Source organism: Callospermophilus lateralis, chromosome 3, assembly GCF_048772815.1.
Source record: "Callospermophilus lateralis isolate mCalLat2 chromosome 3, mCalLat2.hap1, whole genome shotgun sequence".
In the NCBI taxonomy this organism is placed as follows: Eukaryota; Metazoa; Chordata; class Mammalia; order Rodentia; family Sciuridae; genus Callospermophilus; species Callospermophilus lateralis.
Window position 1 is genome coordinate 165,776,803 of NC_135307.1, and position 12,922 is coordinate 165,789,724.

At 38.5% G+C, this 12,922-nt stretch overlaps 1 protein-coding gene across 3 annotated transcripts in view; it reads right to left on the reverse strand.

Moving 5' to 3' along the window:
* Window positions 1-12,922, reverse strand: part of Plcb1 (phospholipase C beta 1) — a 707,068-nt gene that overhangs the window by 84,325 nt on the left and 609,821 nt on the right. For all 3 annotated transcript variants that reach the window (XM_076851538.2, XM_076851540.2, XM_076851539.2), the window contains 4 exons: window positions 4,537-4,613; window positions 4,343-4,432; window positions 2,727-2,784; window positions 1,372-1,458 (listed from right to left, as the gene is read on the reverse strand). In XM_076851538.2, the coding sequence (XP_076707653.2) occupies window positions 1,372-1,458; window positions 2,727-2,784; window positions 4,343-4,432; window positions 4,537-4,613 (312 nt within the window). The remainder of the gene's footprint in view (window positions 1-1,371; window positions 1,459-2,726; window positions 2,785-4,342; window positions 4,433-4,536; window positions 4,614-12,922) is intronic.

Sequence of the window (12,922 nt, forward strand, 5' to 3'; positions counted from 1 at the left end):
CTACACTGGAGCAAGGGATGATTCTCTTTTGGGGCAGCTGAAGGGGGACGGATGACAGATTTCATCACTCAGAAAGGCATGTAATTTAAGACTTATGAATTATTTATTTCCGGAATATCCCATGCAATATTTTTTAGATTACTGTTGACTGTTGGCATCTAAAATTAATAATAGTGAAACTCAAGTGAGGGGAGATGACTATATTGTAATTTATAAAACTATGATAAAAATATATGCCATTTGACTTATGGACAAGCAGTCTGAGAAGGTGGCTAAGAATATCTAAATTAAATATGAATTTGAGAAACATAAGAATTAACAACATATCTAAATAATCATGAATTTTGCTTGAGGATCTATATTTCTAAAATCTTTAAGAACCAAAAATATTAAGTAAGTGTTTTATACAACAAATATGAAAATTGAAGAGCATAAATAAATATGACAATGTATTTAGAATTAGCCATGAGAAATCCCTCTGAAGTAAATTGGGGAATTAAATATAAAACTGTATAAAACTAACACTTGAGCTTTGCTCAAAAAGCACTTGTGTAGAATGGCAGTATTTTTAACTATTTTTCTGCATTTTAAACTGAAGAGTGCCCTTGTTTTTATACACAAAAAAATTATTTGGTACCAAATCAAGATAGATGGAATATTCTAAAACAGATACTGTTGGCTCACCTGAAAGTATTTGATTTATGGATATTCGGTTCAATTGAATATTCATGAGGTGATTCATTTTAACAAGCAATGAGCATAATATAATTGTTTTGTTTTACTGGTGCTTAGGATCAAGCCTATGGCCTTGCACACACTAAGCACTCACTCTGCCACTGAGCTATATTTCCCCCCAGTCATACTATGAGTTTAAAGTGAAGTCCCAAAGAACTGCTACTGTAGGGGAAACAAAAGATTTGTTTTTTTCTGGTTTATGAGACTATTTTATTGGGTAAAAGCTGGAGTGATCTGGGTGCAGGGCATCCTCTGCTGGACAGAATCTGACATTGCAACATTACCCAAGATGTTTGGAGCAGAATGAGAAGGAGGCTTGGTTAGTCTTCAAATGCAAAACCAGCTCGGGTAGGGGCACTTTAAAAATTCCTGTACTGCAGCCACATCTCAGACCATGAAACCAAATACCCAGAGGTGGTTCCCTGTACTTGCGGTTTTTAGAAGCTCACCAGTTGGTGATAAAAACTTTCAGAATATCCTTGAAAAGATTCTTGCTGTCTTGGAGAAAGATGAAAGTTTCACATGTAAGATCTGATCTGCAATGGTGTTAGGTACTTACCTGAATCAGGAAGGCTTTATTCTTACGGAATGGAAATTAAATGAAACCATTGTGAATTATTATTCAGTTCTATTTACCTTGGGCTTCTCGTCCAGTATCTGTTGGCGGATTTCCTTGTGTTTCTCCAAGAGTTTTTCTTGTCGTTTACCTTGTGCCTCTTCTAACTATAATAAATTACCCAGAAAAAAAAAAAAAAAAAGAGAGAGAGAGAGAGGGGGGGGGATCATTTTCAGGAAAAAAAATGCTTTTGAGTTTGTATATATGTATATATACATATATTTTAGAAAAAAAAATGAAAGCTTTCAAATCTATGGCACATATTTAATCAGGTGGTACTCTGATCAAGAATAGCCCTTTCATTTATAGAAGACCAGACAAGTTTTGAAGGGGCACAAAGGAAAGGGTGGGATGGGATGATGGACAACTGACTTAGATTTTTGTAAAATATTTGAACATTTTCATTCATAAAATTGAAAATTAAAAATAAGAACTGCCCCTGTGTAAAAGCAGCGACTCCTAGCCAAGTGCCTTGGTGCACAGGTAATCCCAGCTCCTTGGGATGTTGAGGCAATAGAATCAAAAATTCATGGCCAGCCTGGGCAATTTAGGGAGACCTTGTCTCAAAACAAAAAATAAGAGGGACTGGGGATGTGGCTCAGTGGTAGAGGAGCACTGGATTCATTCCCTAGTAACAAAGAAAATAAACAGAGGGGGTACCTTAGCTGCCCCTTCCTTTGAACCTCCACAAAGTTACATGCCCTCCCTTTTGCCCTGTATTCTAAATTCTAAAGAAAATCCCAGCTAAGTGATGAAGATATTAACTGCGGAATAATCTAGATTTACAGAACCCAAAACATCTGGTGACCTTCAGATAACAGAATGTATAATCCCCTTCCCTAATCTTTAGTTCTGGGCATCAACAACACAAAGCCCATAACTTGCTGTGAGGTTTAGCTTGCAGAAAAGCAATATGCTCCTTTAAAGGGAACACAGGAACTAGCCCCAGGAGGCCAAGCTCCATTGTGAGAGGAAAGAGGAAAAAAAAAAAAAAAAGGAGACACAAGTCCCAGATGACTAGATCCCAGTTAGAAGTAGCTTTCCCACCCATTGATTCACTATCAAGTCTTTCTCTCCCTATAAAAGCCCTTTGTGTCCCCCCACCGCCAATTTCCAAGGACATTTCATATCTAGGCTCCTGTCTTTGCAAATGATTCTTGCCAATTTTCAGATTAGCTCTTTTAAACATAGAGTGGTTTGAAATAAACTTGCAAAAACATTGATTATGGAATGCCTGCTCCCTGAATTAGCTCTGCTGGGTGCTGGTGATAAACAGATGCAACAAGGCATGGTTTTTACTTCCAGAAGTTCTCAATGAGCTCACAAAAATGTTCACATGCAGTTTGCAAAGGATAGAGAGTAATGACCCACATACCCTTTTGATGTACTGCACCACCTCCTGGATGTAGGACCGGATCATCTCTGTCTTCTCCCTGAGGCAAATGATGCATAGATCATTACACCAACTCATCTGGAACCTCAGACTTTCAGATGAAAGTTTATGAACTTCTAACATTCTTATTGCTGCTGTGAGGAAGGTATTTGTCAGCTGCTGGACAAAGGGCAGGTTCCTCCTAAGGCATGAGCTCTGTTTTCATGAAGTGCTCTGAATGAAGGTTGCCTGACAATTTGGACTGTGGGCATTTGGTCATTTCCCGAAGCTCTTTACTTTCTATCTCTAAGGCTTTGGGTGTGCCTCAATATTTTATTGAACTACCCTTTGTTTGATAGTTCACTGTTAAATTGAAAAACCAGCCTCTACCTCAGAGCAAAGCCTGTCTAAGGAAGTGGGCGTGACCCTGGTCCTTGGAAAGACCCACACAGCACTCCTAGGCACATACCCACCCTGCTGAGTTGTTTATCTACAAATAACAGGAGAGATCTGGGCCAGGTGTCCTTGACTCAGTCAGGCTAGGTGGGGACCCATAGCAACCCCCTAGCAGCCACCAATCAGCATGAGACAGGGAAATACCTGGGATGCCAGATGACCCTCCCAGCAGTTTATGGTGGTTGATAACATGTTGGGAAACCATGTAGATCAACTCATACAACCCTCATGGCTTAAACCAATGAGTTCAAACGAATCTCCCTCTTGTACTGACCAATCACCCCTACCCAACTTGTTCCCGCCAGTGAAGGTGCTAATCATGTTTTAGAGTTGTTTTATGATTTTCCTGCGGTGTGTGATGATTTGCTAAGAGATGCTATGATGTATGTGAAGTCCCTGCCTTCCCCAAAGAGTGTATAAAACTGCTGCAAACCCTAGGCTCCGAGCCTCTCAGCGTCACCAGTTGCTGTGTGTGCGCAGAGGACTGAGCTAGCTCGCAATAAACACCTCTTTGTTGCTTACATGGATCTTGGTCTCTGGTGGTCTTTTGGGGGTCCCGAATTCGAGCACAACAAAATCCCTTACTAAGGGGATCATTTGAAAGATTAATTTGAGGAGAAATTTCACAGAAGGGTCTTGCCTGGTTAAGGATCTGTTACTCTGATGAAAAACAAAATAACTCGCAGGTACAAGTATAACTGAAAGCTCGGCCCTTGTCCCCAATGCCAACTAATACCAATTTAATAAGGAGGACACGGTTTTGAGAAAAAAGGAAAAAGTTGTTTTATTGCTTTGCTAGCAAAGGAGAAACACAGCGGACTCTGGTCCCTGGGGCTGTGATTCTGCCAATCAGAGGACTTTTAAAGGAGTTTTTCAAAGGCTACTTTCCAGATGTGCTCTGGTAGAGGGTACCAGGGCTCCCGATGGTGTGTTAGGATTTACTTGTTAATTTGGGACATATGCACTTCCTAGATCCTCTGGCAGTCATCTCCTACCTGTGGAGTACAGATAACTAAAGGGAATCTTGTTTCCCCGCCCCCAGGTTAGGGAGTGGGAGAAAGAAAAAGAAAAGGAAAACAGGTTCCTTTTAAAAATAAGCCTCAGAGCTATGTTCAAAAGGTGAAGTGGACCACTGTAGGGGAGAGTGGATCTTTTAAACTTACTCTTCCATCTGGCTTTTGTCTTTGGATTTAGCTTCTGTTATCTTCTCCTGCCTCTTTTTATCCATTTTCTTCTTTAATTCTTTCTTCTCTCTGAAATCAAAATAGAAGTACAAGGTGAGGTGGGATTTGGCAAATCAAATGGTAACTTGTGTTTAATAAATGGATATAAGCATGCCATGGGAATGAAGGCTTACTTCTCACAGATTTCTTTGAGCTTCTTTAATTGGTTGTTCTGACACTCTTCAGCAACATCTGTCAACTTTTGAATGAGCTGGGGAAAGAAAATACCAGTTTGTTGTTTTACATGATCATAAATAAAGCTTCCTTCCCCTACACTTTCCACCTCAAATAATAGCATCTGTGGTTAGAAAATCTGTGATGAATGTTTAAAAATGGTTAAATTTGCCAGATATCTAACATTTTAAAAGAGGACAGAAGTAAAAACTGTCATATTATTTGGGCATATGGACTTTGATGTGAATTTTTTTTTTAATTAAACTGAATTCATTAGATTGCTGTGCAAGTTACCGCAACTTGACTCAGGGAAAATAATGTGGAGCTCACCATGTAGAACTAGGTCCTATCTCTACCCTATGACTTATTGAAGCTGGGATTTGGGAATAGGGTCCATATTTTCTGAATCTACATTCTTGATTTTAAATGAGATTATCCCTGCTTTATTTTTTGGAGGCACTATCACACTTAGAAATAAGCATGATGCAAATGTAAGTTATAATCAATAGTCAATTATAATTCTTGGTTTCCAGCTTTCATTCATTGTTGAATTGGTGCAAGGATGACATGAGTTACCCATCTTATAAACTGATGTTTGTGTCTTTGCAGTTGTTACAATGGAGCATCAGAAATTCTCTTTTGTCCTTCCATTAAATTTTGCATCAGCATGAATGTAATTATTTAGTTATTTTGTTTCCATTTTCATATCAAACCAAGAGTCAAGGGCACAATTATTTGTTCTTCATGTCCTTGGCACTTTATATAATTCTGGAAAACTAGATGCCTAGTAAGTGCTTATCAATTACATGAAGATAATTTTGCACACTAATGTCTTCTCTTTCTTTGTTACATTATGGAAGCTTTTGCGATTGCTCAAGTGACTATGGCCACTGGACTCAAGGCTTCTCACTGAAGCACCAAAAGGAGAGTGTGGGTTTCCTTTGAAAGGCCCTGTTGCTGTTCCCCAAAGGGAAGATTCTCTTTTTGATTAGTCTTATATAAGTGGTAATTATAATAGTGACATAGTAGTACACAGTTGTTCCTTGGTATCAGTGGAGGGTTGGCCCTAGGACCACTTTAAGATACCAAATTCCATGGAGTCCCTTATATTAAATGGTGTAGCATTGGTATATAACCTACACATATCCTTCTGTATTCTTAATTATCTCTATATCACTAACACAATGTAAATGGACAAAGGCCAGGTTCCTCCTAAGGCATGAGCTCTGTTTTCTATTTATATATAAACATATATATTTACTTATAAATATATAAATAGTTATAATATATTTTAGGGAATAATGTTAAAAATGTTTGCATACATTTAATGCAGAAACAAGAGTTCTTTTCAAATATTTTTGAACCTGCAGATGTGAAACCCAAAGATACAGAGTTGACTGTAATCCTCATCCAGCAAATTTTCACCAATAATTTATATGTGCTACATATGTTAGGCACAATTTGGAGAGTTTTACATGCATATACTTATTTAATCTGAGAGTTGCCCTATGGGTTGGTGCTATGTCTTCACTTGAGAATTAAACACATCGACACAGAAGGTCAAGTCCTGGGCTCAGAGCCACATAGTGTCAGAGCTGGGTACAAATCCAAACAGGCTCCATGGCTCCTGGCTTTCACCATTACTCTATAGTGCCTTTTCATTATGGTATTTAAAATTGTTTTCGAAAGTCCTTGTCAAAGAGAATCAAAGAAATCAAGGAAGAAATTCTCTTAAGAATTATAATATAGTACCCACATTCCTTTAAAACAAACATAAGGGGCTAGGGGTAGAGCATACAGCTAGAGCATTTGCTGAGCACGTGTGAAGCTTTGAGTTTGATCCTCAGCACTGCAAAAACAAATAAATAATAATCAATTAATTAAATAAGTAAATGAAAATTCGATTCATTCATCTGTTAAGTGGCTTAAATCTAAACAAATATTACTGGGGCTTGGGCCGCCAGAAAGCATATTTGATCATTCGAAAGACATTGCTTGATTGTGACTGTCATAGCAATCATGAAATATTACAGACTTGATTTTCAAGAGGTTATTCATAACTACCCCACCTTGGATACAACATCAGAATTGCTTGGAACCTTTCTGAAAGTGCGGATTCCAGGGTTGTGCCTTAGAATCAGCATTCTTGAGATCTTCCCAGTGAGGTGGATGCTTTGCCAGACTTCAGGGGCATCTCAGTGGACTGACTCTCCCTTATCACACAGGCCACTGTTAAATCTCTAGCGATTCATTTGAATTCTGTGATAATCACACTTCTCTTTCCATGTTTTCATCTCCATTATTGTATCCGATTCCAGAATGTTTTCTTCTTTTCTTGTTGATGCCAGCATCTGCTCCTACCTACTGCCCTCATTCTTAGTACTGACATCCAGTCAACCAAAATACCAGACTTGAGCTCTCACACCTTTCCCATCCACCCAGTTTGACTTTTATTTGTTTTGGTGTTAGCTCCCACACAATCGCCAGCACCTCATTGCCCCGAACTCAACTTCCTCATCTCTAGAAAGGGATGATCCTTCTCTCATAGGGTGGTTGTGAAAGCTTTAAGGAAAAACACAAATACAATTCCCAATGACCACGTCATGAGTCCTTAACTTGGTTTCCTCAGTCTTCCTTCCAAGATCAAGCTTTACTTTCTGTGGTGTCTTCTCTCATGTGTGACAGGACACATCAGCCATTGAATTTTCCCCTCTCAAAATCCCAAAATTCCTGTCTGCACTGGATAAACTCCCTCTGCATAAAAACATTTTCCTACCAATCTGTCCTCGAAGACCTGGAACACATCACACACACACACACACACACACACACACACTCTCTCTCTCTCTCTCTCTCTCTCTCTCTCTCTATATATATATATATATATATATATATATATATATATATATATATATATTCATATCTATATCTACATGAATATATAACATATGTTATATATAATATATAACATATATTTTAATGTAACTGTTAGGGGTTACTGGGGACTGAACCCAGAGACGCTCTGCCATTGGGCTACATCCCAGTCCTTTTTATTTTTTTACTTTGAGACAGGATCTTGCTAAGTGGCCCAGGCTATCCTGGCACTTGCCATCCTCCTGCTTTAGTGTTCCAAGTAGATGGGATCACAGGTCTGTGTCACCATGTGGACTTACTTGTTTTGTCCTTAACCTGTTTTTTCCATTTCTATGACTGTATACGCTCCCTCACTATCTCAATTCAGTTCAGAACATTGCTATTCACCTCATTTTGCTTTAAGATCTCAACAACTGTTTTGTTATTAAACTTACTGGCCAGTTGTCAGGACTTAAGTTTTATTACTCCAGAGGTTCCTAAATTTTCCAGATTCACAGAGCCCTTAGGAACTCAATAATTTCTCCATGGCACACTTGGGCAAAAATGAATCAAAAAAACCCAATTTCATTTATTAAATACTTAGATCGAGCAACATAGTAGTAGTAGTAGTTTTTATAGAGTTCAACATATGTTGTTCAGTTTCCTTCAAAAATGTATTGGGGCTTTAGTTCAGTAGTGCGTTTGCCTAGCAGGCATGAAGCCCTGAGTTCAATCCCTAGCATTCTCCCAGCCAAAAATGAAAAAATCAAAAATAAAAACCCCCCAAAACAAAAACAAACAACAACACCAACAACACCTCGGACCTAAAATAAAATATCCCACAACTGCCAGGCTTGGTGGCGGCAGGCCTGTAATCTCAGCAGCTCGGGAGACTGAGGCAGGAGGATGATGAGTCAAAAGTGAGATGCTAAGCAACTCAGCAAGACCTTGTCCTTAAAAATAAAAAGTAAAACTTGGGATGTGGCTCAGTGGTCTAGCCCCCCCCCCCCCCCCCCCCCCGCCAAGTTCAATCCCTAGTACCAAAAAAAAAAAAAAAAAAATCCCATATGCCCCAGTGAGTTCAGTGTGGTGCCTGAGAGTGCCTCGGTACCAAGTTTGGGAATCATGACTTCAATGTCATGATGTTAGTGGCCAACCACACACAAGAAGCTCCTTGATCCTCAAGCTCACAACTACTCCCCTTTCAACTCTCTTCAATTCAGTTCAAGATCTCCAACTGCCTGCTGACCAGTTCTACCTGATGATACCTCCCCACCATCCCTACCTCGATATTTGTACATACAAGTTCACAATTTGTCTCACACAAGACAAAAGAGTATATTCTTTCATTTTTAACAGTATCATTGTTCAGCTCAAAAGTGTACATTGCCTTTGACCTCCCTCTTTGGGCCTTTCACATGGAGTGGGTAACAGAGATTTGCTCATTTCTTCTGTCACCTGTATCTCATGGCTGCGTGGCAACAGGACTCTGGTTCTGATCATCATTAACTCCCTTCTGGACATGCCAAGAATTTCCTTCCTTCCTTTAGTCCCTCCTCAGCTCTTCTTCATCCCAGATAGTCTTCTTCTTAGATGTCCCAAAGACATAACTGGCTCTTTGTCTTCAAATATGACATGCTCCAGTTCTGAATTTCCTTTCCCACATTAGCATTCTTCATATCCAATAAAGTAGATTACATTTTGTTCACAGAACTATCCAGACACACACCTGTGTTCATACTTTATCTCATGTTCCCTTCCCCTTCCCCTCCATGATACTCCCTTGTGAAAACAGCTCAGATATAGATCATTCTCTTGATGAGAAAAAGTTGTCTTGAGCTGTGCTGCTATCACTGCTTCTGACTGGGGAGTGGACACCAGTCCAGGTCTCCTTCTTCCATGTCCTTTCCTTTCTGAACCTACCCTTGGGGATTCTTCCCCTTTATTCTTTCAATTGGCTTTTCTATTAGTATCAGTGGCAGACACTTACCTTTTGTAATAAAAACTTCATTATTATTCTATAAGAGGATGTCACTCTTGTGATATCCCTCTCTTTATTTATTTATTTATTTATTTTTTGACTCTCAGGCTCTACACAAAATAGGAGCTTACAAATAATAATGGTTCAGGAAATAATTATGAACAAAATCTCCTCAGTTTTGAAGCTACACTGACTCCAACCTCAGAGTTAGCTACGGAACCTCACACACCCACAATGGACTATTTTATTGGAAACTATTTTTTTTTTTTGGTTGTCAATGGACCTTTATTTTATTTTATTTATATGTGGTGCTGAGAATCAAACCCAGTGCCTCACACATGTTGGGCAAGCACTCACTCTACCACTGAGGTATAAATCTTTAAAAAGTATTACAAGCTAGGTTTTGTTCACAGAGAAACAAATGCCTTCATGTAATATCTAGATGTATTTATTTTTGGTGGGGAGGATACCGGGGAATGAACTCAGAGCGATTCAACCACTGAGCCCAATCCCCAGCCCTATTTTGGACTTTATATTTAGAGACAAGGTCTCACTGAGTTGCTTAGCACTTCCCTCTTGCTGAGGCTGGCTTTGAACTCTGGATCCTCCTACCTCAGCCTCCTGAGTCACTGGTTTTACAGGTGTGTACCACTGTGCCTGGCTAGATGTATTTTTTAAAATGTGACTTTTGCCTAAGACTAATGAAAATGGGGTTTCCCTAGAATCTCAATGAATATGTTTTTAAAGGACAACACCTCTGCTCATATGACAAATATGCAAAAGTGTGTCAAGTGTGCACTTCTGGGTCTGTCCTACTCTTCCTCTCTACAGACCCTTCCCTGTGACACTCTGCCTTTTCCGGCTATTTTTGTAAAAGATCATTGCTTTTGTTGTAATTCTGCCAAGCGGCATTTCCTATTTTCATTTAAACTGTGACTCCTTAAGTTCCAGGAGACAGAATGATTAATACTATGACATTGTTAAGAGTATGCCATTGTTGTTAAACTCATATTAAACTGGCAATGAGAATATATATATATATCAATAATTGATCTCTTTCCTACCCTATAAAGAGAGGTTTCTGGACTCACTTGTGGTTTTCTCTACCCAATACTACTTCTCTGGGAAGAACTTTCTCTGCTTTCTGACTGTCTAGCATGATGCCCATGAAAGCTGCTATGTCTTTTAACTCCCATCTCTTAGCCAAGGTTATGGGTCCAGAGGAGGCAATAATAAACCTTGGGTGATTTCTCAAAGGCTGCAAGCTTGGCCAATCATATGGCCCAAGATCTTTCCTACATATCAATTGAGAAAGGAAGAAAACAGTTTGGTGCCCATGTCTGCTGATAAAGGGAAAGCTCATCTGCTGGATTGGAAAAAACTAAAAATATTATGCAGAGAAAAGCAAAAGTGGGGGGTGGGGGGAACGCTTAGGAGCTATAGAAAGTTCTATAGAATGGCACACTATCCCTTCCCTTTCCTTGGTTTGGATAGTCAATCTCTTCTTATAAATTAAAAATTTCTATACTTATCATCAAATAAGATGAAGGAATATCTGGGTTTTGATCCAAAGTTTATGTTGCATAACGTATGAAAATAGAACCCAGAAGAGTGATTTTCACACAGCAATTGAAGGGCTTTTTAACTAACATAAGGGCAGAGCACACTGACTTTTGATGTATTTATTAGTAGACATACTTTTAAAAAATATGCCTGTTCAAAAAAAAAAAACTACTCAATAATTTATTAGCCACAAACCTCATTGAAACTAAACTGTCATTATAGATAGAAAAGAAGCAAAGATTAATTTTAGAATTCTAGGAAATAAACCAAGAGGGTACACGGTAAACTGAAATTCTGTAAACAACATTTAGCTTTAAGTTTTGGTGTAATTTTTGTTTTGCTGCTCCAAAGAAATAGACACATCTCAATTACTTTGCTTATTTGTTTACCACTCATGACAACTCTCCTAGATAAATGTCCCAAACCTTTTAAGGAGTCAAAAGAAAAGCCTTGGGGAATCAAATTTTATGCTTGTTATCAACTCCATGCTAAATTTCACTTGGTTTAGTCATTTGAGGGTGAGAAAATGGTTTCCATGGAAGAGAATAATTCCCTGATGCTAAATCAAAAGGAATTAAAAAAAAAAAATGTGTGGACAGAAGTTGGAGTATTTGGAGTCTCTTCTGAGAAGGATAATTTTGGAAAATGGGCAGAGGCCAAGTATAGAAGAGTCACATTTTGGGCACAATGCATCTTCCTTCCCCATCCATGAATATCTGAAGAATGTCTCTTCTTTGATGCTGGTTGGAGCTGCCACTCCTGAGTTTTCACTATAAATTGTTTTTCTATAAAAAATTAAGTTGCCATGCAGCTGAACTAAGTCATGATATAAAAACCAAACACATTACTGGTGATTTATAAATGAGGTGGATATTTATTCTGGGGTGTGTGTCCTGGCTATTCAAATTGAGAAACACTCATTCATTTATGCAATACATATCTACTGAGCACCTATGATGTGCCAGAATAATGAAGATCCATCAGCAGACATAGGGCCATGTCCCACTGGAGATGGTTTCCTCCATTCTCCCTTTTTTTCAAGAGAACATCTTGGTCAAAAAGGGCAACCTTCTTAATCATTCTCTGAGATACTCTTTCATACTTACCAATTATCATTTTTTATTTTCCTTAGCTGAATAGAATTTACGTGGTTTCTCCACCATTTGACACAGCTATCCTGCTCCTCGGCTTATACCGAAAGGACTTAAAAAACACAAACTACAGGGACATAGTCATATCAATGTTTATAGCAGCACAATGCACAATAGCTAAATTGTGGAGCCAACCCAGATGCCTTTCAGTAGATGAGTGGATAAAGAAAATATGGTATATATACACAATGGAACATTACTCAGCATTAAAAGAGAATAAAATCATGGCATTTTCAGGTAAATGAATGGAGTTAGAGAATATAATGCTAAGTGAAGTGAGCAAAAAAAAAAAGGATCTATGTGGTTTCTTATTTGAACCTAAGTGCCCCGCCCCCGAACCTGCTGAGTGCTGGGGAATTAAACCCAGGACCATTACAAGCTAAGCAGCACTCTACCACTGAGCTACACCTTTAGCCATGAATCTAAATGCTTAAATGATCCTAGTGGGTAGGGAAACAAAAATGAAAATTTCATTGTGACTCCTACTCAATGTTAAATAGGTTTATCCAACGAACTCATAACATTTTAAATTATTTTTCACTTTTAAATTATGTCAATATAAATGCCAGTTTTTAGCTTTCTGGGAGATGTAAATGGGTCAATGTAAAATCTTTCCTTTGACTCAAAATATCTTAAAACTTGTTTTAAAAATATCAAGAAGTTGGATAAAGAGAGCTAGAGTTTAGATGTATTGTTTTATCGGCATAGGTTTTTGCTTGGGTTGTACCATCTCAATGTTCTCATTCTTGTTTCCTAGTCAGTAAAATATCAGGACAAAATCATCTCTAAGAGTTCCTT